The sequence below is a fragment of the Penicillium subrubescens genome (assembly GCF_028828155.1).
Source record: "Penicillium subrubescens strain IBT 31985 chromosome Unknown utg000001l_segment0_segment0, whole genome shotgun sequence".
Lineage (NCBI taxonomy): Eukaryota > Fungi > Ascomycota > Eurotiomycetes > Eurotiales > Aspergillaceae > Penicillium > Penicillium subrubescens.
Window position 1 is genome coordinate 4,114,469 of NW_026643151.1, and position 27,402 is coordinate 4,141,870.

The following is a 27,402-nucleotide window of genomic DNA, read 5'->3' on the forward strand; positions in this document are numbered from 1 at the left end:
GCGCGGCGCCGTAGAAACGTTCAACTCCTCCAACTCCTTTGTACGCCAGGAACCAGGCTCCAGCTGCTGCCTGTGATCTCTCAAGGCCGTATACCCTCTGAACTCTCGGTATATAACTCGACTTTGCAGTCCAATCTACACCTCACTACACCAACCTCTTTTCTTCGACACTCCGTTCCAACCGCATCAACTCCGAGCTGCTCACACCTCAATCGGAACACATTCATCCATCGATTGACACACCAATTGCAAAGACAACTTCAAGAAATCCACCACACCTACACACAATCCTCTCTATCTCTCTCTCTCTCTCTCTTCTCTCTTCCATCAATCTCGACCTCCCTCACAACCACCAAAATGGAAACCCGCCCAACAACCACCGCAAACCCCCCCAGCGTCGAAATCGCCTACAAGCGCAAATGCGCCGCGCTGAAGAAACGCCTCGCCGAAGTCGAAGCCGAAAATGAGCTCATGCGCACCCGCAACCTCCGCGGCTACCAATACATCCAGAAGATGCGCCTGGAGTCATGCATGTTGCTGGAGCGTCTGGCCAAAGTCACCGGCATGGCAGACGAGGCCGCCGCTGGTACGGCGGATCCGGAACTGCGTGCCCGTGCTGCGGCTATGATGTCCAATTCGGCGGTATTGAATGGGCTTGGTGGTTCTGGGGCTGCGTCGGGTGGGAATGGGGCGTATTTGGAGGATGAGACTGAGGGGAGTTCCGATGAGCAACCACCTACTGTACGTTCATCTCACCTTTGCCCTGCCTTGGGTTGATTTGGTTCGATGTGATTTGATTTCTTGAAACTCTGGCTGTTTGGTCTATATAGACCGGACGGTTGCATTTTGTGTTTCTAAAGATGTGATCGATATATGAGTGCTCCTGCTAATATCCACCTCTCACATCCACAGCCCGAAGAACGCCCCCTTCGCGTCAAGCGCTCCCGCAAATCAAACCTTCCCACCGAGGGCGGCGACGAAGATACCCCCGCCCAAGAGGCCGGTGAGGGTGGAGATGGGGAGGCCTCCCTACCGCGCCTGGCTCCAGCTCCGAGTCAACAGGAGCTCACCTCGTCGTTCCGCGTTAAGACCGACAGCAACGGGGTGCAGGATGCCGAGACCCCTGCCGACGGGGATAACCGGGATGCCCAGTCGGATGAACAGGCCGGCGAGACAGGCGCTGATGATGGGGCCACGCCTATGGATGTGGATAGCAAGGAGCCCAAGGTTGAGCAGGGGTAGGGTCCTGGTCTCGAGGGGAATCAAAAGGGGATTGGTACTGCTTTTTTTTTCCTGGATGGGCTTTGATATACTTAAATGATTGTGGTCTTTATCCTTCTTTGTGGATGACGGGCTATGGTCCGCTCCGCTTTATTATTTGCTTGGGTTTTTTATTTCTCATAAAGCGCTGGTTATGGGTTTAGTGCGGATATTTTATGGCTTGCTTTTGATTTTCTGGTGATTCGTGGTTGGAATATGATGAAACAATAGCAAAATCATTATCTGAGCTTGGTTACCTAAACTCCCCTGAAACACATCTGACGTGATCGAGAGTCAAGAGTTCGAGGGGTCTGTTTTCAATCGAATCTGATACATATGCATTGGTAATTGTATGAACATGACTATCCCATGTACAGTGCAAACTCAGCGCCTTGACTCCATTTTCGCCATAACAGAACACACATTGACTCCAACACCAGATAATAGACAGGCAAGATGATTGTAGAAATGACAGGATAGCCTCTGCTTCATATACAGGGAAGATGGTGGTACATGGAAGTGTCGAGGAAATGGAGGGTTGCGAAGTTGCAAACCCCGGGGTTCGGCATGGAGGGCTTCAAAGCGAGGGACATAAGATCAGGCGTGTGTGGTAGGACTGGCTGATATTGGGGCCCAGGGTAGGGTTGTTGTGTGGGACTGTACCACGTCGACCGGCCACGTCGTGCGAGTGGCATGCAGACTTGTGTCTTTTTCATTTTCGTCGAGATTACTCGCAATTTGTTTCTCACTCTTCGGCTTAATCGACACCGGCATACAGGTCGACGACGATATTGATAGCCGCAACCAAGATCTCGGCTGCGATCAAGACAATGACTATGTCATGGCGTTAGCAACCTTCTCGACGCATGTTAAGCTCCTCTACAAAACTTACCAATCCATTCAAGATATTCACCATGGCGATGCGTCAATTGATCCTTCAGTACCGCCAAAAGATCCGCAATGACATCCAATCGCTCTGTAAGCAGACTGACTCGCTGATCCATTTCCAAATAACTCCGCACTGCCTGGTAGACAGGTTCAAGCTGGGGTTCAGCCCAGAACAGCTCAGGACTGTCGAGAACGGAGCCCTGCAAGTGGATATTGATTCGCAGAATGAACAACTCGCCAATCTGCATGTTGATCTGCCGGCGAGTGAGGTTCACACTACCAGTCTGTGCAATCTGAGCCGGTAGTGGTGCTGTGTCGGAGATGGTTTCTGATACCAGGTCTTCAAAGAGCGAGGTCTTGACCGACTGAGCGAGCGCGTGCGAAATGGCCAGCTTGATCATGTGGTTTCGCGGTTCCCGCAGCGAGATGAAGTCGTTGTATATCCTCGCCTGGTACTCGCGCGCATAGTAGAAATTGAAATTCTCGATCTGGGTATCGTCGGGACTCAATATTGAGGACGCAAACTTCGATATATCAGACAAGAAGCGGGATTCGTGGGCCGGCGTCATGCCCCATATCACCACGGTACCATAGTCGAACAGGAAGACCTCGGGAGTATGGATGGTGGTATCAATTTCGAATGCCTCATCTGATTGTGGGTTAGAGACCGCATGCTCGGAACTGACATCACCAGGACGACCAGCATCTTCGTGGAAGTCGATGAGGTCTTCCCGTCGGGTTTTTGTGTTGTCCTCCACTTCAACCGCACTGTCCGAGTATCTCCGCTCGCTAGTCCGTCGCTCATGGTGTCCATTGCCTCCTGTGGCAGGGAAGAACCGGCTTCCCTTCTGCTTCTCTTCGTACTGGTAATCGAATGGGGAATAGACACACTCGTCGAACAGCTTGGGATTCGCTCCGCGAGTTTTAGCCCGAGATTTCAAGAATTTCACCACGCCTTCCAGTCGATAGGAGTTGGCCGTGCAGTATGCGGTCACTCGTGGAATGCGGTCACGGTCGGCTTTTCCTAGTCGAGCGGCATGGCTGCGAGCCGCAGGTTCTTTGATGCGGGTGATTTGTGAATAGACATCTCGAGGGAAATCACCGTCGAATTCCTCCTCTTCTTCCGCAGTCACCGGGTCTGGGAGGAGCTTGAGCTTCTGTGCTTTCTTGGTTGTACGCTGGGGTCCAATCTTGGGAGCGGCCGGGGGCGGCGTTGTCAAGGGAGCGCCATGACTATTGCGACGACGAAGTTTGCTGTTCAAGGCCGAGAGCATGGGCTGACTACCCGCTCGAGGAGCCCCTCCAGTAGCATTGATATTCTGAACCGGAGGAGAGCCGGTCTGAAGAGGGCGAAAGGTAGGATCGGATGAGGTGGTACCGCCGTAGGTACTGATTGTCGTCAGCGGGTTGAACGTTACCGACCGAGATGGCCTGTTGGACCGCGGTGACGCGGGATTCGTTTGAGGCAATAAAGGAGCTTCTTCTGTTGCTGGAGACATCGTTGCTGAATAGGCGACACAAGCGCCGGAGGGAATTGAAGAGTGATGAAGCTGGGAAAAGTCGGAGCTTCCAAGGTTGGAAAGCTCCCCACGTGAATTGCGACAGTCCCCACTCTTAATAATCTGGAGGCGATCCGCAGAAGAATCAAGGTATCAAGGTAGGACATGCCAGATCAAACATGCTTGATTAAACTCTGATGCTGTAATGGAAGAATTTATTTATTTTGAGATTCATACTTGATTTTGTATTTTCCCACCCCTTTACAAGAGTCTGGTAAGTGATCTATATACAGTAGGAACTCCCTGAATCAAAAATGCAAGACATTACCCATGGACCGTGCTATGATGCGCCTTTGACACTTTTTAAACATAAAAAACACGGACATTTGATTTCAACGGCGCTTGAACCCAGAAGAACCACCAGATGTCCTCCGTAGACCGTTGACATGTGCTGTGCTCTTTTGCTGCTTCAGCCAACCCTCCTTCATGCCCCGCCCGTGCTTGGAAGCTTTGGGGGCAAGCGCAACCTTCGAACTTTGTTTTGTAGACGGGGCATCAAGCACTCGAATGGTGACGTCGCCTACTTGAACATCCTTGGGAGGCTTCTCCGTCTTCTCCAAAAACCTCAACTTGTTCGACTTCTTGGGAATCGCAAAACCGAAGTTATTTTCGGCAGGTGGTGTCGGAGGACGGGTAACAGGCTCGGCATTCAGGATATCGTCGGGGAGCAAAGCGGGCAGAGCACGTCGTCGCGCGTCTTCCGTGTTATCGCCCTGCACAGTGGTGGTGCTTTCGGAGTGGATGTCCTCGCTAGGTGCTGTAATTTCCTTTGGCTTAGACTTGGCCTGCAATTTGCGGGTCTCATCGAGCTTCCTCCGCTTTTCCCTCTTCAGTTGCTCCTCTCTATTATGAACTGTTAGTCAAGTGAAATGGAGAAAAGTGGGCATGGAAGATACGGAAAACATACTGTTGCTTTGCCTTCTCCTGCTTCCTGGCCTGCTCCTTAATCTTCATGAGCTGAGCAGAATTGTCGATCGTTTCGGGCGCATCATCGTCACTATCGCTATCCTCGTCCTCGTCCTGCTCAGACTTTGATTCGAGTTGTGTCTCTGGAACAGTGGGTTCTGGTTCCTCGCTGCCAAATCGGAAGTGTTTCTTGGGCGCTGAATCCTCATCCATATCTGAATCGCTCGCGGCATCGGAGATCGTGTTCTCGGCTTCCAGGCTGTTCCTCTTCCTCCGCTTGCTCTGCTTATCATTCGTCTTTTCGGTGGTCACTGGCTGAGCCTTGCGCTTTCCCTGCTTAGCAGAACCATTGGTAGTCGGCTCTTCGGTCGGCTGGGACGTGACAGTCCCTCTTCTGGTAGCGGTCACCATGTCGGAAGTAGTTGCGGCGGAGGCCCCAGCAGGATCTGCAAGTGTGTCTTCAGACTCGGATCGCGCAAATAGTCCTTTAGCTGCAATCACAAAGTTGGAGAACATAGAGATCAAAACAAAGTATGAAAGAGGGAAACGGCACGAGTCCCAAGACGAAGAAGGTACTTGTGATTGAAGCCGCAGCGTGATGCGCCAGACCAAAAAAAATCGCTCGGTCTTAAAATTTCCCGGAGAGCTCCACAAAGTCTTGGCACCATTGGATCTACTGTACTTCATCTATACCGCCGACTTTATTATTATGAGGTCATTACTCAATGAACTTAGGATGTGTACGCAATGTGCAGAGACAATTTACAAGAAACTGAAATAGGGAAGACGATCAGATTTGCTCTTTAACTGTGTCCCTAATCTCGCTTAAGTACATTTAAATACAATGTGCCGTGAGGACCGCAAATTGGTATCACAATCATAGCTCATATCCCCTAACGCCGATGAAACCAAAATTTTTCTCACCCGAAAATTTGCCCAGAGGAACCTAAAACCAGTGCTATTCATGCAAATGTGAAAAACCACAGATATGCATTGACACACGATGAAGACCAGAGCTCGACAATTTGAGTGCTCAAAGGCGCATCGCACCGGCGTAGGCCTGGGCGTGCTCCATGGCTTGCTCCTCAATGTCGGAGAACTCATCAGAGTTGTAGTCAGTGGCATTGTGCAGGATATCACCCCACTCTTCGGAATCCTTCTCTGGCACAATCCAGAAGCTTTCTCTCTCGCGTTTGTTGCGCTCACGGTCTTCCTCGATCCGCTGCTCGATCTGTCGCTTGTCCGGACGGCAAGTCTCATCCTGGGCCCCATCTTCACCGATGTCGTAGTGCTCTGAGTGGGTGTCACGGTCTTTGAGGGCAGCATCAATCTCAGTCACGCTGTCCGCGGTGAGGATTTCCTTATTCTGCAGGTTGCCCAAGACGCGGCGAACATGCTTTACGTTGGCGGCACCGGATCCATCAGAAGGCACAACGGCATCCACAATGCGGAGAATGTCACGCTGGATCATCCGAACGTAGTCAAGGTGGTCCTCTTTGGTGGCCATCTCGCAGAGTTGCTCGATGAAGAACATAATGTTGGCCCGGCTGTTCATGTTGTTCTACGAAGTGAGACAAATCAGCTATCAATCATCTGATATTATGTCCACGGCACTGTACTTACCCGCTCAAGCTGTTCCAGAATGCACGAGTGAAGGTCCTCATCCAAGTCACGGTACTTGAGTGCATACTGAGCCGCCTTCTGGGAGGAGGTGACTGAGGCGCTCAGATGCTGCAGCTGCTGGGTGAAGCGCATGCGCACTTCGAACGGATCAACCGCCATGCTGGCGGGGGCAGCGAAGTTTTCCTCGATGATTTCACCGTGAGGTCCAAAGGTGAATTTCTTGATGTGACGTGTCGGTGGGCTGGCTGGTGCTGTTCCCGAAAACACATACAACCTCTGGTAAGACTTGGTGTCGGTGATAGGATCGATGGGACCGATAGGACGTAATTTGTTGTTATCCATCCTTATCGCTGATTGAAGGGCGGTGAGTAAAGGCGGTGGTATGGGCGGTGAGGGAGTGAGAGATAAGGCAGAATCAAGGGATAGTGTAGGCGGAGATGGTGAAGCCAATGAGAATTCTAAGGGCGAAAGGTTTGATCAGTTCCTTCCCTGTGAGACCTGGCAGGTATGAGGCCCGGGCAGCAGCCAGCCTTCCAGCTCACCTAGTGAGGGGATACCGGGCTGTTGTGTATACCTGCTCCTCCAACCTTAGGAATTGACACTGCCAAGATGCCTATCGAACCCCATACCCTAAAATATTGGATTCAATTCTGATAACCTGACATACTGGCGATTGGCGATAGACGGTCCCAAGGCAGACAAGTCTTGAGCCTATACGATCAATACTGATTTGACTGTAGTGGATTAGATCTAGAATAGTCCGTTAGATTGAATTTGGCGGATATATATGTCTCCATCTCTAGCTTGGCTCAGGAATAAGTTGAAGGATATATTCAAGAGAAACTCCACTGGAAACTCCGAATCTAAATAAGCGAAGGATTGGTCCTCCGAGAAACATCGTGCAAAAGATCATTGTACAAGATAAGTAGAGAAATAAAAAGATCATCATAGCGAGTCTCGCCTGAGTGAACCACTGAGACTGCTTCGCTCATCGCCCTGAAGTAGGCCAACTTCTTCGGCCCCGTGGGTATACTGAAATTCATCGCCTCGGAGGGCTTCCTGCCGACGGAACTCGACACCATTGAGCACTGACCAAACATCTTTTTTGGTCAGCAAGCCTTGTAATATTCCTTTGTTGGCGAAAAGGACATATCGCAGACCAAGCCGTTGGAACATCCGTAGGACGATCAAGAAACTGATATTGCTATTGAGCGTAATGGGGGTTTGGTCCATCCAGGGTCGAAGATCCAGAGTCTCCACAGGGTCTGCAAATGGTTGGTGGGCAAAGAAAACCTGAGTTTCCTCTGAGAGGTTGCGGTTGGCGGGAGAGGTCGAATGTTTCAAAGCGAAGGAGAGCTCGTTGCGTGTAATATATCCAAGAAGAATGGGGGTAGAGGTTTCGGAGATGACTGGGAACCCGCGGTAGGTGGTATTAGCAACGAGGTTTCGAAGTGAGCCGATGGTGTGGCCGGTTGCTGTGATGACAGAGAGATCGTCAACAACTGTCATGACCCGTCGAGCATAGACATCTGGCGGGGTAGTATCGTCGCGGTGGTCGAGGAATGGGTATTCATTGAGCTGAATCCACGATTCGTAGATGCCTCGCTTGCCGAAGATATCACCACACCATTTGGACAGCATAACGGCAATCATGATTGGGATGACATAGGTCAAGGCGCCAGTCAGCTCGAACATGATAACCACGATGGACAGCGTCATTCGAGTCGCCCCACCTAGGGCTGAGGCTGCGCCGATGATCGCGTATAAGCCAGGCGTTACACATGGAATGTCGGGTTCGCATTTGGCGAAGAGGAAAGCCTTGGGGTAGGCTTCCTGCCACATTCGTACTAATATCCCCAGAGCGCGACCATAAAGTGCACCAATGGCCACTGACGGCAGGATAATACCGGCCGGTATATCGAGACCAAAGGTCACCGAAGCGAGGAAAAAAGCGAGTGCGGCAGCGAGTAAAAGGATGGCAACAACACCGAAAGCCTTAGAGCCAGTGACGCAAAGACCGAATCGATCATATGTTTCACTACTGCATTCTGCAAAAAGGGCTTGGACAAGTTCTGAGTTTTGAGCTCTCATGAAATGATTCGGGAAGTTGATCAAGGCCGTTAAGAGAGCAATGACGGCGACCTCAAGAATGGGCCGAGAAGAAGATCGAGATCGTCGCCATCGAGCGATCTTAATGTTGAGGCGAATGAGGAATGCTCCGAAGAGACCACCGACAATGCCAAGGATAATGAATGGAATGACTTCAAAGCGGTGCCATCCCCGAGTATAGGTCACTTGGTATAGCACAATCTTTCCCGTGCGAAATGGATTTAATGCTTGTAAAGTTACAGCAGCAACCATAGCGCAGACAAAGCTTTGCCACATTGTCTTATCCGGAAAATAATAGGATAATTGCTGTAAAGCATTAGTGACCACATGACAAAGGAGATTGCGTAAGCCAAATATTGTTCCATCCTTACCTCCAAGCTAAACAGGACACCTCCGATGGGAGCACCGAAGGCGACAGAGATGCCTGCCGCCGCCGCAGCCGAAAGAACTTCACGTTTCCTCGCCTCGTTGCCGGTGAGACTATCAAAGGGCTTCATCATTATATTGGCGCAACAACATGCAACATGCACTAGAGGGCCTTCCTTGCCGAGCCAGAGACCAGATGAAACTGCGAGGCACTAGGATAATGTAAGTCACCCAGCGCGAATCTGGTTAATAAAGGAGACATACCAGACCAAGCGACTTGATAGTCAGTGTCCATGGGCCCATGAAGTGACGGATGACAGTTCCTCCAAGCACCGTTTTAATCTCAGGTATTCCACTATGTCTTGCATAAATCGCAAATCTTCGTACCAAGAGGCAGGCACATGAAGCGAATACAACCTGTGTTGTGTTAGACCCTTCTTAAGCGGATTTAGATCAGATGAAATACCGAAGAGACGATGTAAAATATGTACTCGATGGCGTACCGGCCTCCAGTTGAAGATGCACCCAGTGCTTTCCCCCATGGCGTCCAGTCCATACATTGGGAATAGTCTATTGCCCATAGCTCTTTGTTAGCTTGCATTTACGTACCGCCAAGGAACGCCAAGTGTGCTCTTACCATTTAAACCCCAGCAGCAAAAGCTTCGATTCAGGTAGAACTTGCCACCTCCACGACCACTCTTGCAGTAACCGGTTTTCAAATCTCCTAACCAATCTGTCGCGATGTCGATAGCTGCGGCAAGGATTCCTACCGCAATACCGGTCGCAATTAGGACGAACCAGACGTTACTGGCTTCTATGACTCTGCGCACATAGCCGAAAATACCCTGACCACTGGAGTATAATAGTCTTTTCCGTTGACGTTCCTTCGTGTACTCATAGATCCAATCGATAGCGGTAAAGTCGTCGTAGCCAACTCGGCGGCCGGGTCCCTCCACATACCAGTCCAGGGGACCGCCATCTTTGGAGTTCGGATCACCATTCAGTCCCACTGGTCCATAGGGCTCTAATGGCGATGCATCGCCATTTTGTCCGCCGTGTGGTCTCGAGAAGCCAAGCCCAGGAGTACTCGAACCGCCGGCGGTAGTCGAGAAAAGGCTAGACAGGCTGAAACGCGATTGTCGTTTTTGTTTTCGTTTAAAAGAAATTCTGCATTGAAGTCTGGGATTAGCAAATGAAACATGCCCTAACAAAGCTACACATACGGCTCAAATCCCTCCGCGCCTCGAATGGTGTCTTGAAGCCGAGGATTCTCACGTTCCTGTTCCGGTAGAGCTGGAGATGTCGCGTAGCGTTGATCATCGCTGCCCGAGCTCTGACCGGTCATTGACATCTTGAACCATCAAAAGTCCACAGAGCCAGCATCTCCTGAACGATCATGAAATAGCGAGGACCACGTTGTTGTAGACAAGTTGGCGACTACTTATCGGAGCTGGCGCAAGCTCCGGGGGGCTTAGGCAACCCGATTAGGAGGCGGTGAATGATCCAGCCCGGTGGGGCCGGGCCATCCATCGCGGCAGAAAAAAAAGTTATGGGGAATTTCTCTCTTCAACTTGCTATCAAGTTAATTGCAAAGAGATCCTCTACGCGGCCGGGCTCAGCATGGATGGAAGGCCCGCCTACGAGAGGACTCTTACAGAGTCCGAGCTGCTTGAGCAGCTCCCGAATGAGATCTCAAGTCTCATTCGGTCTGCCTCGGGGACTCGGCAGCTTCACGCGCTTGCTCTTGGAGCATTAAACAGTGAATTCACAGAAAGTATTTTCCGACTTTACGAACCGATCGTGGTCGATCTCGCAGCTCGATGGCTTCGATCGGATCTCAATGCCGACCCTATCCATGTCCTGGCGGCATTTGCCCGCATCCTACCTTTCGCGGCATACCTCCGACCTTTCGCCAGCCAATATGCCTCGTCACAGGCTGGAAGCCTCTCTGCTCTAGTTGGGTCAAAAGAGTTGACGTTACGGCAGTTGGACCTAAATGATACCCGTACATTACTCCTCGCCCTATTCCGACTGCTGTCATTTGATTTGGACACCTTCGCCAAAGCCGTGTCACCGATTCAACTCCAATCTCTGTTCCCCCACGAAGACCAAGTAATCCGATACCTTGCGGTCCGATGCTTTGCCCTCTATATGCATGCTGCCGATGCAGCTACCCAAAATATGCTGCGCGCCAATACCGGCGTTGACCCAATTGAAGGGAGTTGGGAAGGGATCACAATTGATTTCCGACTTTTGGGGTTGTGGGAGGAACGGCGATGGGAAACCCTGGAGAGGCATATCCAACAGAAGAACGTGACACGGTCAGAGAGCGAAGCAATGGCACTGGTTGATAGAACCCGAGGCTCTCTCACAGCTAGGTCTGCTGATGTTTCCGGCGTCTTGATTCCTCGACTGAAGGACGCCGACTCATTCTCCTCTTCTATTGTGAAGACCCCCACCACGACGGCAAACATTCGCCGCATTGCGCGGTCTCTTCTTGGGTTCAAGCCTATCCTGTTGGTCGGTTTACCCAACTCCGGCAAAACCTCTCTGATCAACGACATTGCCGGTGTAATGGGCCAGGCCGAGTCGATGGTCACGCTGCATCTCAACGAGCAGACAGATGCCAAAAGTCTGCTCGGAATGTACGCGACGTCGTCTGCCACAGGTTCTTTCTCCTGGCAGCCCGGTGTGCTCACAAAGGCTGCACGAGAAGGTCGTTGGGTTTTGATTGAAGACCTCGACCGTGCTCCATCCGAAGTCCTCGGTCTAATCCTCCCGATTATTGAGCGAGGAGAACTGACAATTGCGAGCCGGAGGGAGCGGATAAAGTGCGCCGAGGGGTTCAAGATTATCGCCACTATGAAATCTTCATATAATATTGCAGGAGAGGAAGTTGCCCCAAGCACCTCGATGCTCGGCAGTCGTCTGTGGCAAAGAGTTCCCGTGGCTTCTCTCTCTGTCGACGAGATGCGAGATGTAATTCTGCAAAAATTTCCTCTTCTGGAGTCTCGTGTGCCAATTATCATGGAAGTATACAGGAGGGTTTGCTCTGCTTTCCATGGAAGCTTGGCGATCAAGGGTTCCCAAGGCCGGACGCCGGGCTTCCGTGATCTAATCAAGCTTTGCAGCCGACTGCATCGGCGACTACAACTCATTGGTGCAAAGACCGGCTTTGAAGCTACCCCGGAAGGTGTCGACGATGAGATCCTCTTAGATGTTGTGGACATTTTCCTCAAGTATCTTCCTGAGAAGTCTATGCAAAGCTCTCTCGCTTCTGTGGTTGCGGAGGCTCTCCAAATCTCGCCCCAGCGTGCACAATTCTGCCTTGAGGAACGTACGCCAAACTATAACGATAAGAACAACTCTTTAGTGCTTGGACGAGAGGTTTTGCAGAAAATCAAAGTGCCAAGCGGTGCGGCACAGAAGCTCGCTGCTGCGGCGTCACGATTTGCTTCGACAAGATCAGCGCTTTCTATTATGGAGCAAGTCGCTGCCGCAGTGCAAATGGCGGAACCTGTCCTCCTTGTTGGAGAGACTGGTATTGGCAAAACCACTGTGATTCAGCAACTTGCTACCTTGATGCGCCAGAAGCTCACTGTCGTCAACCTGTCACAACAATCAGAGAGCACTGATCTTCTGGGAGGATTCAAACCCGTCAGTATTCGCACAATGGCGGTGCCGATGCTTGACGAGTTTACTCAGCTGTTCGAATTGACCTTCTCAGCGAAAAAGAATCAGAAATTCCTTTCCTCCGTGTCCAAGAGTGTCGCTTCAGGAAATTGGGTGCGTCTGGTTAATCTTTGGCACGAGGCTGTCCGGTTGGCCAACGGAGTCTTCAATCCCGCGCGCAACAGCTTGAAAGAGACCGAGAATGGCGATGAGCAACAGCCAGCCAAGAAGAGAAAGTTGGACTCCCCCAAATATCAACACTTGCGACAGCAATGGGAGAGATTCGAGGCTCAACTTGCGGATTTCGAAGCCCAGGTCTCCCAGGGCGATGCGAAATTCGCGTTTGCCTTTGTGCATGGAAAAATTGTCCGAGCCTTGAGGAACGGCGAATGGGTTTTGCTGGACGAAGTGAACTTGGCCTCCCCCGATACTCTTGAGAATATTGCCAGTCTCTTGCACCACGGCGGCGAGGGCTCGCCTTCTGTCCTTCTCTCTGAGGCTGGTGACGTGGAGCGAGTGTTCGGCCATCCTGACTTCCGTATCTTTGGTGCTATGAATCCTGCAACCGACGCCGGCAAACGTGATTTGCCTCCTGGCCTGCGTTCTCGATTCACCGAATTCTATGTTCACTCCCCCGACACCGACCTGGATGATCTCTTGGCTTTGATTGAGAAGTATCTTGGTACCTTGACAATGGGCGACCCACGTGCCGCACCCGATCTTGCGCAGCTGTATATGGAGACCAAGAAGCTGAGCAACGAGAACAAGCTCACAGATGGAGCCGGACAGCGACCACATTTCAGTATTCGAACTCTTGTTCGAGCCTTGATCTATGTGATTGATCACGCACATGTATACGGCCTGCGTCGAGCGATCTTTGAGGGATTCAGCATGAGTTTCTTGACCGTGCTGGGCCTGGAATCCGAACGATCTCTTGTCCCGTTGCTGGAAAAGCACATCTTCGAAAATGCAAAGAACGCCAAATCGTTACTTGGACGAACCCCCAGACCTCCCGAGGATGGCCTCGACTATGTTCAATTCAAGCACTATTGGATGCGTCGTGGTCCTTTGGTCCCAGAGGAGCAGCCCCATTATATCATTACTCCTTTCATTGAGAAGAATCTCAAAAATTTGGTCCGCGCCAGCTCTACACGTCGCTTCCCTGTCTTGCTACAAGGTCCTACCTCAGCAGGAAAGACAAGTATGATTGAATATCTGGCAAAGGTCTCCGGCAACAAATTTGTTCGTATCAACAACCATGAACATACAGACCTGCAAGAGTACCTAGGATCCTATATTTCATCTGAAGATGGGAGCTTGCGGTACCAGGAAGGTGTCTTGGTGGAGGCTCTGCGAAATGGGTATTGGATCGTCCTTGATGAGCTGAACTTGGCCCCCTCCGATGTCCTTGAGGCGCTGAATCGTCTTTTGGATGATAATCGGGAGCTCTTCATCCCTGAGACCCAGGAAGTGGTTCACCCTCATCCTAACTTTATGCTCTTCGCTACACAAAATCCTGCTGGTCTGTATGGTGGTCGAAAGGTTCTCTCTCGTGCGTTCCGAAATCGTTTCCTTGAGCTCCACTTTGATGACATTCCGGAGAGCGAGCTGGAGTTCATCCTCAAAGAGCGTTCTCAGATTGCCCCCTCATTCTGCACACGAATCGTCTCGGTCTATCGCAAGCTTTCTCTGCTCCGTCAGTCCAACCGACTGTTTGAGCAGAAGAACAGCTTCGCTACTCTCCGTGATTTGTTCCGTTGGGCCCTTCGCGATGCCGATGACCGCGAACAATTGGCAGTAAATGGCTATATGCTCCTTGGGGAGCGTGTTCGCAACCCCCAAGAGAAAGCTGCCGTGAAAAGCGTGATTGAAGAGGTCATGAAGGTTCGTTTGGACGAAGACGTGCTTTACAGCGAGTCACAGCTTGAGCAGAGTGTTCCCCAGATGGCTGGGCTACCCTCTGGCATTGTTTGGACCAAGGCTATGAGGCGCCTTTTCATTCTCGTCTCCAAGGCTCTCAAAAACAACGAGCCGGTTCTTCTCGTTGGAGAGACTGGATGTGGTAAAACACAGCTCTGTCAGGCCGTAGCTGAGGCCTTCAAGCGCGAGTTGTTCATTGTAAACGCCCATGTCAATCTCGAGACGGGTGATCTTATCGGTGCTCAAAGGCCCATCCGAAATCGTGCAGCAATTGAGAAGCAAATTTTCGAAGATCTGCAATTGTTTATTCATGGGCAGCCATCAACAAGCTTGTCACTCGAACAGTTGAAGCAGGAGTTATCAACTCTCGATGTTCAGCAAAGACAAGACAAAGATCAAGACCTTTTGCGCCGCATCGAGAAGAACATCATTCGATGCAACGCGCTCTTTGAGTGGTCCGACGGAAGTCTCATTACTGCCATGAAGACTGGCCAGTTCTTCCTGCTTGACGAAATTTCCCTTGCTGACGATTCAGTTCTGGAGCGACTGAATAGTGTGCTGGAGCCTCATCGATCAATTCTCTTAGCCGAGAAGGGTCCAATTGACTCCATGGTCGTGGCCGACGGAGGGTTCCAATTTTTGTCAACCATGAACCCTGGAGGTGACTACGGTAAACGAGAGCTTTCAGCTGCTCTCCGAAACCGCATGACAGAAATCTGGGCTCCTCAACTTTCTGAAGACGAGGATATTCTCCCTATCCTGCAAATGAGGTTGACCCTCAAGGATGAGAATATGGCAAGGTCGATGCTTCGGTTTGCGAAATGGTTCAAGGCTACTTTCCAGAACACTTCAACTACCTCCCTTTCTCTCCGTGATCTTCTTGCCTGGGTTGACTTTGTGAACACCTGCCAAAGTGAGGATACATTGTTCGCTATCGTCCAAGGTGCAGCCATGGTCTTTATCGATACTCTCGGTGCCAATCCAGCCGCAATGCTTGCAATTTCTTTGAATAATCTCGATGGCAATCGACAGAAGTGCCTGGACAAACTGGGTGAATTATTCAGTGTTGATGCCTCTAAGATTTACTGGCAATCTTCGACGGTCTCCCTTGAGCCCGGTTTCCTGCAGGTCGGTCCGTTTTCTCTGCCAACCGTTGGGGAGACCGATCCTGATCCGCAATTCACCATGGATGCACCGACCACAATTGCCAACTCTGTGAGAATCGCCCGTGGTTTGCAATCTTCTAAACCCATCCTCATGGAGGGTAGTCCTGGTGTTGGTAAAACCACACTCGTGACAGCACTCGCCAAAGCTCTTGGCAAGCCCCTGACTCGAATCAACCTTTCAGAGCAGACAGATCTCACAGATCTCTTCGGATCAGACGTCCCTGTCGAAGGAGGCGATGTTGGACAATTCACTTGGCGCGACGCTCCGTTCCTGCGAGCGATGCAGCGTGGCGATTGGGTTCTTCTGGACGAAATGAACTTGGCCTCGCAGTCCGTCCTCGAAGGTCTCAACTCTTGTCTGGACCATCGTCAGCAGGTCTACATTGCCGAACTTGACCAGACTTTTAAACGTCACCCAGACTTTGTCCTATTTGCTGCTCAAAACCCCCACCACCAGGGAGGTGGCAGAAAGGGTCTTCCTGCATCTTTCGTCAATCGTTTCACTGTTGTCTATGCAGACAGCTTTACCGATGCAGATTTGAAAACGATCTGCACGAAGCTCTTCCCCGGAAGTCCCCGTTCACAGACCGAAAGGCTGGTTGACTTCATCTCCAGCCTCAACACAGCGATTGTCACCGAACGCAGACTTGGAGCTATCGGTGGCCCATGGGAGGTCAACCTGCGAGACATTCAGCGATGGCTCCAGTTGGCCGACCGGGGAGATTTGCAGATTCCAACCAAGCACTTCCTGGACATTGTCATCAGCCAAAGGTTCAGAAGTCAAGATGATCGCGCGCAAGTTGCTCAAATCTACGACCGCATTTTCAAAGATTCAGAGATTGGCCAGAAGAGCTACTTCCACAACCTGACCCCGGATTACCTACAGGTTGGCCTGGGTATTTTGACTCGAGACCCCCTGTTACAACGCTCGCTTGCACCGCACATGAAAATTCTCCCCAATGATCTTCATATTCTCGAGTCTCTTATCCTATGTATTGACAACTCCTGGCCCAGTATTCTCGTTGGTCCTGCTGGCTGTGGTAAGACAACCTTGATCAAGAAGCTCGCAGCTATCAATGGTGCAAACCTGGAGGAGCTCGCTCTGAGCGCCGACACCGACACCATGGACTTGATTGGTGGCTTTGAGCAGATTGATCATCGAAGAGAGGTCGCCTCTTTCATCCATGATGTCGAGATCTTCCTACGAAACCAGATCATTCATTCGTTCGCGTCTGGTAACGTCTCCGAGTCTGTGGCCCTGGCTCTCCAGATTTGCCAACATTTCCAAAGCCCAGAAACCTCGCTGGAAACCGTGGTCTCATCACTGTCAGATCTTTGCCAGTCGTTCTCTGATCCAACCCTGCAACAATTCCTTGAGAGAGCGCAGAGTCTGTTGGATACCATCCGTAATTCCGATAAGATGAAGGTTGGCTTTGAGTGGACTGAGGGTGTTCTGACACGGGCTGTTCAGAATGGATCCTGGGTCATTCTTGACAACGCCAATCTCTGCAACCCGTCTGTTCTGGACAGATTGAACTCTTTGACAGAGCCCAACGGAACACTTATTCTCAATGAACAACGAACCGAGGATGGATCCGCTCGCATCATTACTCCCCACCCTAACTTCCGCCTCTTTATGACCATGGACCCTCGCCATGGAGAGCTGTCTCGTGCTATGCGTAACCGATGCATTGAGATCTGCTTCATGCCAAGCGAAGGACAAGAGTTTTCTACCTCGACAGGTCCCTCCTATACATGCGACTCTGCACTCTATCGACTTCGTCATGTCTGGAGTTCAAACAAAGCATTGCCATCTGAATCCTCCACGGAAGACTCGTTAGACGTCTGCTTGGACCATCTCTCCCCTGCAGATCTCATCTACCTTCAAAAGTCTCCAGGTACATTCTTGCCTAATCATGCTGAATCCAATGCTGAGAGACTTGCCGCGTCCAACACCTTGCAACGCTACATTTTAACGCTCCAGGAAAATAACCAGTGGAGACCTCTCAACTTCGTCGCTGGCGAGATCATCATGGCAGGAGCATCTCTCAGCATTACGGGCGGACTCCAGCCAATTCACCCTCTTGTCAACGAGCCCCTCCTGTCAGTGACTGGAGGCAGCGATTACCGCTCTAGTATTGTTGTCTTGGCCTACCTTCAAGAGTTTAGGCTCGAGGTTCATCGTTTAAAACAATGTTTGGTCCACTCCAATGACTCTGCAAACCAACTCAAGCCAAGCCAAATGACACGACTGGAGCGTTCCTTGGCTTCCAGCCGGATCCAATCTTTGATGAAAGACACAACTCAGCCTGTCGGCAGCTTCCTGTCTGATTGCGGTCAAGCATTGTACGATTATATTCAGAGCTTGAACGAAGCCAGCCTTGGCTCACCAGAGATTATGGCTGCTCTAAGAACGATCATCTGCCTCTGCTGGGACATCTACAAAGCGACTGATGTGACTCAAGTCAACGAGGGTGAATTCCAAATTTACCTGCAGATTGGAAGAAAGGTCTGTGCATCTCTACTTGAATCATCTCCGTCATTGAAGCCCCTGGAAAGAGCACTCTCAAATGCCCTTGCTCGCTTCCAAGCTGGGTGGGCGTTGACTACAGGTCTCAGCATGCAACGAATCTGGGATTCCTGGAGGCATGTTACACCTTCATCGCAAGAGCAATTGAAGTCTCTGATCGAACTGGAGACCACCGTGTCTGACTTCACCAACTTGGCGTTGCAGACACGCGTTGAGGTTTCTCAGCTGAGCAGTGTGTGGAACTCATTGATTGATGCGCAAAGATTCATCCTGCTGGACGGTGCAGACGGAGATCTACTTCTCGAGGGCATTAAGCAGACGGTGGCCGAGCTTGGTCAGGCTGTCCGCCGCTCTGATTCTGCCCAGTATCCCTATTTCTCGCAGGAGTTTGAAGCGATATGCCAGTATCATGATATCTCGTCGTTTGGCGCCGAGAAGGCCGTTCAGACAGTGGTGCCCTTGCTTGCTGGTCGCCGTGCACGCTCGCTTGACTCCTCAGCTACCAAAATTCGGGTTCCGGAGTTGCTCCACAGACTTGCCCTGTTTTCTGGCGCAGGAAAGAATTCTAGCTCTCCACTGGCCATTGGTGGGGTTCTCTCGCTATCCCTGCTGGACCGTTTGACATCCGTCGGTGCCACTACATTGGGTCAAATGGATCTGCTTCAGGCAGAGAAGGAAGCGCTTTCAAAGGCTCTCTCAATGAGTAGCAGACAAGTCGCGACAGAACAGTCTAGCGTCCTCAGCCGTGCACTTGCAGCTCTGACAGCCGAGCTGGTCTCTTGCCACAGTGAACTCCTGGATGCCGAGTCTGCTGGACATCTTGTCTCGCTTCTTCGATCCATTGAATCAGGAAACGCTATTGAGGATGGGGCACTTATTGCCACCGCGCTCGACTCAGGCCTCGGAGATGACCACTACTTCAAGAACCTAGCTCAGAAGGCTTTGCCAGCCCTCGTTTCCTCGCTAGTTGCGGTCTCCAATGGTGAGAATGCTGTCCGATTTACTGGGCTCGCAACAGTACAGCTAGCAGTCATCCTCCTCCGCCTCTTTGTCCCAGACAAGGCCTTTGATCCTTCGCTTGGTCTCGTTGTCCAACGCAAGCGACACTATCAACGCCTTGATGAGATCAGTGCGAAATCCAATGCTATCCTTGCTTTCGAGAGCACATTCTCTGGTCAGCCATCCAACCTGCGCTCCATTCTTCTGCAAGAGGAGATTCAGGAATTGGGATCTGCCCCACCTCCTTCATCTGTGACTCGCCCGGAGCAATCTGAACTGAGTCTGTTACATGGAGAGTTCATGAACTTGATCAACTCTGTCCTCAACCGAAATCCCGAAGCGATGGTTGATTCACCTGAAAGCATTTCAGAATCCCGGGAAATGATTCAGCTTCTACGTGATAACATCGCCCAGCTCACCATTCGCCTCAGCACATATTATCGATCCTACGACGACATTACTGTGCCGGTCGTGCGCTTCCTCCAGCTTCTCGATGTTGGTCTGTTCCTGGCCTCAAGCGAAGGCGATCACTCCGGCAATTCCCGAGATATCCAGTCTCTGAGCAACCGCACACCCTTCTTGGGAGGTACTCTTCATCCTGTTCTTTCTGACAGCAGCACGATTCCTCCATACAACCAAAGCAATGCCGTCGAGATGCGACTCCACGAATTGTCTGCCCTCTGGACAGCCAAGGACGCTGATCCTACCATGCTTGACATGAAGTCTGGCCGTGAGACCATTCGCCGCATTTTCTCTGACTTCCACTACTTGTGGAAGACGCAGCTCAGAGAGGATCAGGAGAAGGAAGCAGAGAAGTCCGAGCTTTACCGCTACCGAGGCTCGTGGGAAGATGAAGAGGAGATCAACGAAGCTGAGCTTCATCAGCTCTTCCCTACTTACGACGAAGGAGCTTCTGAAAGCCAAGAAGTCGGCCGAGTTGATCCTCGCATGATTGCCGTGCGACTCTCAGCTCTCCATGCTAAGATTGTCGGTGCTCACCGCACCGGCGAGGCTCTTCCTACTTTTGTCAAGGAATCAGGCCGCCTCTTGGGATCGATGTGGTCTTCAAACAAGAGTTCCTTTGCGCCAGTGTCACCCCAACACCATCTTCCCGCTGTCTTCCTACTCCTTGAAGATGTCATGGGCGAGGGATCTCAAGATAATAAGAAGAAATACAACTTCTATACCGATTCCAACCTTGGTGAAGCAAGAAAGCTTGTCGATCTTACGCTTTCAGTTCAATCTCGGTTCGCGCAGATCCAGACTGCCTGGCCAGAGCACGCCGTTCTTCAAGACGTCATTACCTGCTGTTCAGAGATCCTCCAGTTCAAGCACACCGAACCTGTTGCCAAATTCTTGACTAAGCTTGAGAAGCTTCATTCCTTTGTTCATGAATGGCAGCTTGTTGCTAGCAGGGAATACTCAGCGGCCCCCTTGTATGACGAGATCACGGCCATGACCATCGGCTGGCGTCGCCTCGAACTGTCTACATGGGCGAAGCTCTTGGATCTCGAAAGAGAGCGATGCGACGAAAACGTTAGCTCCTGGTGGTTCGTTGCATACGAGGCTCTTCTGGCCGTGCCGCTGCAGATGGCAGAGTCTGGCGAACAAGACATGAGTGAGCACATTCAGGGTGTCATTGCAACCCTAGAACAATTCTTTAAATCCACCTCTCTCGGTCAATTCACTCGTCGCCTGCAGCTCGTTTCCGATTTCCAGGCACTGCTCGTGGCATTCGTCAATGACCATCCTTGTCTCGCGCCGCTTGTGTCTGCACTTAGCAATTTCCTGTCCCACTTCCGGCCCTTTGAGCCGTCGGTTGACAAGATTCTACAGGAAAAGAGATCAGCCCTGGAGAAGGACATTAAGGAGCAGATTCTATTGGCAAGCTGGAAGGACACCAACATCGTTGCCTTGAAGGAGAGTGCTAGAAGGTCTCACGTCAAGTTGTTCAAGCTTGTTCGCAAGTACCGTGCGGCTCTCGCGCAGCCCATCCAGCCGGTCCTTGAACAAGGCCTTCCTGAATCTGGAGATTCTGCCAGCGAATTGCGCATCGAGGAGAAGTCTCTACCAACCGCATTGTACCCTGAAGTCTTGTCCATTTGTCAGTCAAACAAGAAGCTGTGGTCATCCAGAGCTCTCCGATTCCAGAACCCGGATGGCACAGCTCGCAACATGATGAATCTCTATTCTTCCATTCCGCCCGAGTTTGACATTGCCACGGACCTCGACGGTTTCACAGTCTCTATCATTGAGGCCATCAACGAGTTCAAGTCGTCGACCCCGAAGACTCTGACGGAGGAGAACAAGGAGGATGTCCAGCACCTCAAGGTACAGAAGCGTCGTCTATTTGCTGATACCCTGAAGCGCCTCTTTGAGATGGGTGTTAAGCGGAATGCCGGCACAAACCTGATTGAAGCTCAAGTTTCCCTTGCCCAGGTACTCTCCACCAGCGCTGCCTTTGAATCTAGTGCCGCAGCCCAAGCGTCAGTTCAGAGTGCCGATTCCTACTTCCATAGGCTTCTTGATCTTGTTCCCCGTGCTCGCTTGGCCACGCGCAATTACTCTGATGAGCTCAGCAATGTCGAAGTTTCCCGCAGTATGGGCTCTATTGAGTACCTTTTGTTCATCATTCGACGCCAGAGAGGTGCTCTTGCTCCAGCACTCTCTGACCTGGGAGCTCTCAAGTCTACTCTGGATAAGGCACGGCACTTGTGGACTATCGGCTCAGACTTGCTCATCAAGGCTGGCGCCTCTGCCAGCGAGGAACTTCTTGGTCTGACCCGAATCGTCGCCTGGTTGAGCCCAATCCTTGGACTTGCATCAACGATCATTGAAGTGCACTCCAGGTTTTCGGGCATCCCTGTATCCTCCCTTTCCCAGGAGCTGAAATCTAGAAAGGCTGCAATCGACGACCTTCGCCAGTCCCTGCTGTCACATCCTTCCCTGCCATCTGGAATTACCTCCACGATCCAGAAAGAGCTCATTCAGCGCACATGGTCATCGCTCGCTCAGCTCGAGACTGACCTGAAGACATGGATTCAGGACCGCCCTGACCTTTCATTCGCTTTGGAACATATTACTCCATGGCTTCAGACCAGCAGTGTTCCCCCAGCTGGCCTGCTTGGAAAGGGCACCGTGTCAATTCAAAGCTTTGATGACAGTCTTTTGTCTGCAGTTGACAAGATGCTTGTTGGCCTGCAGCAATTGAAGGATGTTCCCACTGCGATCACCTTTGATGGTCTCATGTCACGAAGTGATGAGTTCTTCTCTCGGGCATCCAGGGCAGTCCATCTCAATGAGATCACATCGTCGCTGGCGGACGTTCTCGACAAGCTGCAACATTTGCAGGACAAGTCCTCCGGCGCCCTTCCCATGGCTGCCGCTTTGGTTGCCAGTATCCTGCCCATTGCCACCAAGTACTACCAAATCTGCCAGGATCTGACCGATCGTTTCATCTCGGTTCACCGAGAGATTTGCAAGACTTCTTATATCTTGACCAAGACCTTCACTCAAGTAGCAGCCGAAGGATTCTGCAGCCCTGCTGAAGCGTCCCAGGACGAAGGCAAAGAAGGCAAGATGGAGAGCGGAACTGGTCTTGGCGATGGCGAAGGTGCAGAGGACATTAGCAAGGACGTCGGAGATGATGAGGATCTCTCGGAGCTCGCGCAACAAGCACAAAAGGAGGATGCCGAGAAAGACGAGATGGAGGACTCGGCTGATGCTGTCAATATGGACCAAGAGGAATTAGAAGGTGAAACCGGCGACCACAAGGAAGAAGAAGGCGATGAAGAAGATAAGGACGACAAGGATGATGACGAAGAGGACGACATTGATGAAGAAGTCGGCAGTGTCGATGACCTCGACTCTGGTGCTGTCGACGAGAAGCTATGGGATGGAGCCAACGATGAACAGCAGAAGGAGACCGAGAACGAAGAAGGAAAGGGCCAGGCCGAGGACGAACAACAGGCTGCTGCACAAGAGCAGAAGAAGGATGGAGAAGAAGGCCCCAAGGGCGAGGAAGAGGAGGGAGATGAAGACGATGACGAGGAAGAAGCCCCTGATGACGAGGGCGAGGCTATTGGCCGCGAAGACATGGAAGTCACTGATCCTCAGACCAAGGAGGAAGAGACATTAGATCTTCCAGACGAGATGCAGTTGGACGGTGATGATAAAGGAGATGGTGATGAAGGCGAGGATGACGATGGCATGGATGAACTCGATGACATGGGTCCTCTCCCCGATGAAGAGCAAAAGGCCGACGAGCAAGATGATCAGGCTGGTGATGAGGATGTCGATATGGCAGCCGACGACCAGGTTCCTGGTGAGGATGAAGAGATGGGCGACGAGGGAGAAGAGACCAACGAAGGCGAAGGACAAGAAGAGGAGAATGAAGCTGGCGGTGAGGATGCGGAAGAGCTAGAACAGGACGAGTTCCTTGCTCAGCGCGATGATAATGAAGCCGCCGGTGACGAAGTTGCTCCTAGCGATGCCGTCAACGGTGGTCTTGCTGCCGACCAAGATCAGAACGAGGACAAGGGTGCCTCAGGTGATGCCCAGCAAGAGAGTGGTTCCAGCGATCCCAACGCCAACGCCGAGCAACAGACTGGTGCTGCAAAGGATAGCGAGGAGAGCAAGCGCAGTCGAGATTCCGGTGGTGCCGAAGACTCTGCCCCAAATGAGCCTCAGATGCAAGCCTTCAAGAAGCTCGGAGACATCCTTGAGCAATGGCACCGCCGCCAGAAAGAGGTGCTCAATCCGTCACAAGAGGAAGAGGAATCTCAACCTCTTCCTCAAGATACCGACATGGCGGATGCCGATTTCGAGCATCTCAAGCATGACGACGACGTAGCCGACACACAGGCTCTCGGCCAGGCAAACGAAGACCAAGCCAAGGGTCTTGACCAAAACAAGGGCGTCGAGTCTGAGAACCAGCCTGGAGAAAACGAAGCTCTCCCTGATATCTCGGATGAGCTCCAAGACGCTCTGGACAACCAGCTCCAAGACGAGATGCAGATCGACCGCGAAGCCGCTCCCACCGATGGCCAAGCTCCCGGGGCTTTCATCCCAGGTGATCGTACATCAGCAGACCACGCCGACGGCGCTCCTGGTGCCGAAGATGTGAACGAAGAACTGGATGAAGTCGACTCGCAACTCGCGGCCATCCACCTCTCATCCACCCTCCCACCCCTGACCCCCGAACCCGAAGCCCGTCGTCTCTGGTCCCACTATGAAAATGCCACCAACGACCTCTCCCTCTCTCTCACCGAACAACTCCGTCTCATCCTGGCACCCACAATGGCCACCAAACTCCGCGGTGACTTCCGCACCGGCAAGCGTCTCAACATCAAGCGCATCATCCCCTACATTGCCTCCCAGTACAAGCGCGACAAGATCTGGATGCGTCGCTCCATCCCCTCCAAGCGCAACTACCAAATCATGCTTGCCGTCGACGACAGCAAGTCCATGCTGGAGAGTGGCTCTGGCCAACTTGCCTTTGAAACCCTCGCCCTCGTCGCAAAGAGTCTGAGCATGCTTGAAGCCGGTGATCTCTGCGTGCTGGGCTTCGGTAACGAAGACCACGTCCGCGTTGCGCACGAGTTCGGCAAGCCGTTCTCCTCCGAGGCCGGTATGCAGGTCTTCCAGCATTTCAGCTACCAGCAAACCGGTACAAATGTGCGCAAGTTGATTGCGGATTCGATCGCGCTCTTCCGCGAGGCTCGCTGGAAGCGTTCTCCCGGCTCAGGCTCTGCCGATCTGTGGCAGCTCCAGCTTATTATCTCTGATGGTATTTGTGAAGATCACGATACGATTCGCCGGCTGGTGCGTCAGGCTCTTGAGGAGCGTATTATGATTGTCTTTATCATTGTCGATGCTGTCAAGGGTAGCTCTATTCTTGATCTCTCGCAGGCTAGCTTCGAGGCCGACCCTGATTCTGGCGGTGAGATGAAGCTGCGCATGAAGCGGTATCTTGAGGGTTTCCCCTTCCCTTATTACTTGGTTGTGAGGGATGTGCGTGAATTGCCTTCTGTTTTGGCGACTGCGTTGAAGCAGTGGTTTGCCGAGGTTGTGGATGTATCTTCATGATCTACATTGAAAAGTGGATTTGCAATATCGGGCGTTTATTTTGTATTTAGGGATGGCGTTTTGAATTTTTGATGTATATGATAGATTTTGTTTAGAATAGTTTGTACATGAACGTGGATTACATGTTTGTTAAAATCGTTGTTCCTATCTACCATGTAGTGATCTTTTGAAAAAAGTAATAATTGTAATATGATATTGGTATCTTGATAAACATGTAATACAGTACGCCTCGTCAAGGCCAAAGAATCGATCAAATAATACATGCTGAAGTATGCAAACACTACCATCCATACTTTGAACCAGCTTCCTTCTTGTTCCTCCTTCCAGTAGCAAAACTTTCCTCCAGGGCATCCTTCTGACTACTCGCCGCATTGACCAGCTGCTGCAAGGTGTGCTTGCCAGGAGCAATGGCACGAACGGGGTTGTGCTGTGTGGCAGCCAACTCGGCCTCACCGATAGCCTGGTTCGAAGCATACTCTTTATCAGTGTTGAATGTGAGAATGCGGGAATCGGCCGAGGGAGCATTGCGGCCGAAGAGTTGCCGGCGTTCAGATTTGGATAGATTGAGATCGGTCGCGATTGTGTCCAGAGAGGATGATACGGAGGCATTGGTGGGATAGTATGCTGCGTCGGTAGGCATCGACTCTGGTACCAATGCTGGGTCTGTGGATGTGGCCTCGGTCTCGGTGTTGTAGACCAATGGCTCGTAGGTCCCCGTGCCCGCCAAGGTTGTGTCTGTTGCAGCCGTGTCCTCGGATGATAGTGAGAAGAGGCTGACTTTTGGTTTGGGTGGTGCGGGAGCAGGAGCTGGTGCTGTGGACGATTCGACTACAACCTCCGCTGGGTTTGTTGCTGTAGAGGCTGGTGCCGAGGGTGTCGATTGAGGGACGACCTTGGTAGTCTTTTTCTTCTTCTGATTTCGCGCAACAGAAAGTGGCCGGAACATCATGGGGTTGCCCTGAAGCTTGACTTCTCCAATCTCGGTCTTCTTGAAGGGTAATTCCGACTGAGTGGTGGATTGCTCTGAGCTGCCCGCGACTGAAGTGGTGCCCTCACCCGAGTCATTATCAAACGCCCGGCTATTCCTCATCTCCGCATCGGCCGTGCGATCAAACCCAGGCTCCGCACCGGTCTTCAGACTAAAGATCTTGCGCGTGGATGCTGTCGGCACTTTCTTCTCCGCCACCCGCTTGGGCGCAGGCAGGAATGAGTTGAAGCCCGAGAATGCGCCTCCAGCACCACCTCCCAGTCTGGCTTTCTTGCGCGCGGGGCCATCCTGGTCGTTCTCGTCTGTGGGATTTTCGGGTTTCAGGTCCGGGAGAGCAACGCGAATCTTGCGCGGGTTGCCGCGATCAACCTGGAAGCCGGCGCCTGCATCGGGTTTCTTGGCTTTTTCGACGGGGGGTGCGGGGGTGGGCTCGGGTTCGGCGTCAGAAGCTTCGGAGTCGGAGTAGGCTACCAGCGCCATGATTGTGGGAGGTTCTAAGGAGGAGGAGGTGTGTGTTGTAAACTGTTGCTGGTTGGTTTACTTTTTGTCGATTGGGCCAAACTGGGGGCGGCGATAAGAAATGACTTGGACACCTGAATGATAAGGCAGCCAGATTTGGGATGCCGCAGATTACATAATACTCTGTTCTTGATGCCTTAATTTACGGGCTTTGTAGTTTCACTAATCGGATTAGGACAATCGAAAGGAGCTCAGATCGGAATGAAGAAAGTCATGAGCGAGTTGACTATTCGACTCTTAAACCCTAATCTCCTTAGACTTCCCCCCTCCCCAAACTTCCCTCCGCCGAATGCGAACCCATTCAGGCTCGGAGGGAACGGGATGGCACCTCGCAGTAGACCGGGATGGGTCGACCACCACTTCGTAACGTCATCGGCGTCATCCGGTTTCTCCGTGGGATATTAGGGGGAGGTCAATGGGGTGGATTGGAGCTTGGTATCGCTTATTTTATGGTGGATAGTGAAGATTTATTCAAGAGGAGGGACTATGTAGAATGAGCTGGAGTATTTTCGTTTCTTTCGAGACAAAGGGATGTGATAGTGAGGGATCTGGTCAAAGAAAAGGTGCAGCCACACACGCATGGAGATCACAGAGCCGGGAGAGTCGAAGAAGAATGAAAGAAAGGGATAGCCAGACTCGAATTAATCAAGTAGATCGTTATTATTCTAATCCATATACTCTGATTGTAGAGTATTCAAATAATAATACCAGTACAATTAATAAAGAAGGGGTCACTACAGTACTTAACAGAGTACCAGAAGATCAATGCGTCATTCTGGCAGCCCCTCCCCACCTTCTTTCCACCACCTC

The 27,402-nt window shown here is 51.6% G+C and overlaps 7 protein-coding genes across 7 annotated transcripts; 2 read left to right on the forward strand and 5 right to left on the reverse strand.

Annotated features, from left to right (window-relative positions):
* Positions 1-32: 32 nt before the first annotated feature.
* N7473_001423 (uncharacterized protein) lies at positions 33-1,554 on the forward strand. Its single transcript, XM_057147363.1, has 2 exons — positions 33-741; positions 913-1,554. The coding sequence occupies exons 1-2, from the start codon at positions 358-360 to the stop codon at positions 1,240-1,242; spliced, it is 714 nt and encodes a 237-aa protein (XP_057015249.1). The 5' UTR covers positions 33-357; the 3' UTR covers positions 1,243-1,554.
* Positions 1,555-2,017: 463 nt separating this feature from the next.
* N7473_001424 (YagE family protein) lies at positions 2,018-3,647 on the reverse strand (the record flags this gene model as incomplete). Its single annotated transcript, XM_057147364.1, has 2 exons — positions 2,018-2,094; positions 2,153-3,647. The coding sequence occupies 2 exons, from the start codon at positions 3,645-3,647 to the stop codon at positions 2,018-2,020; spliced, it is 1,572 nt and encodes a 523-aa protein (XP_057015250.1).
* A 392-nt stretch (positions 3,648-4,039) lies between these two features.
* N7473_001425 (uncharacterized protein) lies at positions 4,040-5,129 on the reverse strand (the record flags this gene model as incomplete). The annotated part of the gene is made up of 2 exons (XM_057147365.1): positions 4,040-4,550; positions 4,615-5,129. 2 exons carry the CDS (start codon positions 5,127-5,129, stop codon positions 4,040-4,042), a joined length of 1,026 nt encoding a protein of 341 aa, XP_057015251.1.
* A 517-nt stretch (positions 5,130-5,646) lies between these two features.
* Positions 5,647-6,578, reverse strand: N7473_001426 (sporulation protein; the record flags this gene model as incomplete). The annotated part of the gene is made up of 2 exons (XM_057147366.1): positions 5,647-6,174; positions 6,237-6,578. The coding sequence occupies 2 exons, from the start codon at positions 6,576-6,578 to the stop codon at positions 5,647-5,649; spliced, it is 870 nt and encodes a 289-aa protein (XP_057015252.1).
* A 603-nt stretch (positions 6,579-7,181) lies between these two features.
* Positions 7,182-10,062, reverse strand: N7473_001427 (chloride channel protein; the record flags this gene model as incomplete). The annotated part of the gene is made up of 6 exons (XM_057147367.1): positions 7,182-8,651; positions 8,717-8,923; positions 8,976-9,128; positions 9,178-9,281; positions 9,349-9,878; positions 9,935-10,062. The coding sequence occupies 6 exons, from the start codon at positions 10,060-10,062 to the stop codon at positions 7,182-7,184; spliced, it is 2,592 nt and encodes an 863-aa protein (XP_057015253.1).
* A 269-nt stretch (positions 10,063-10,331) lies between these two features.
* On the forward strand, positions 10,332-25,085 carry N7473_001428 (AAA family ATPase midasin; the record flags this gene model as incomplete). The annotated part of the gene is made up of 1 exon (XM_057147368.1): positions 10,332-25,085. The coding sequence occupies one exon, from the start codon at positions 10,332-10,334 to the stop codon at positions 25,083-25,085; it is 14,754 nt and encodes a 4,917-aa protein (XP_057015254.1).
* A 280-nt stretch (positions 25,086-25,365) lies between these two features.
* On the reverse strand, positions 25,366-26,553 carry N7473_001429 (PRCC domain-containing protein; the record flags this gene model as incomplete). The annotated part of the gene is made up of 1 exon (XM_057147369.1): positions 25,366-26,553. The coding sequence occupies one exon, from the start codon at positions 26,551-26,553 to the stop codon at positions 25,366-25,368; it is 1,188 nt and encodes a 395-aa protein (XP_057015255.1).
* Positions 26,554-27,402: the final 849 nt, after the last annotated feature.

Excerpts from the sequence above, each read along its gene's own strand:
- N7473_001423 (XM_057147363.1), top strand. The coding sequence starts at position 358 with ATGGAAACCCGCCCAACAACCACCGCAAACCCCCCCAGCGTCGAAATC. Across the intron at positions 742-912 it reads CCGATGAGCAACCACCTACT|CCCGAAGAACGCCCCCTTCG; the intron begins GTACGTTCATCT and ends TCACATCCACAG.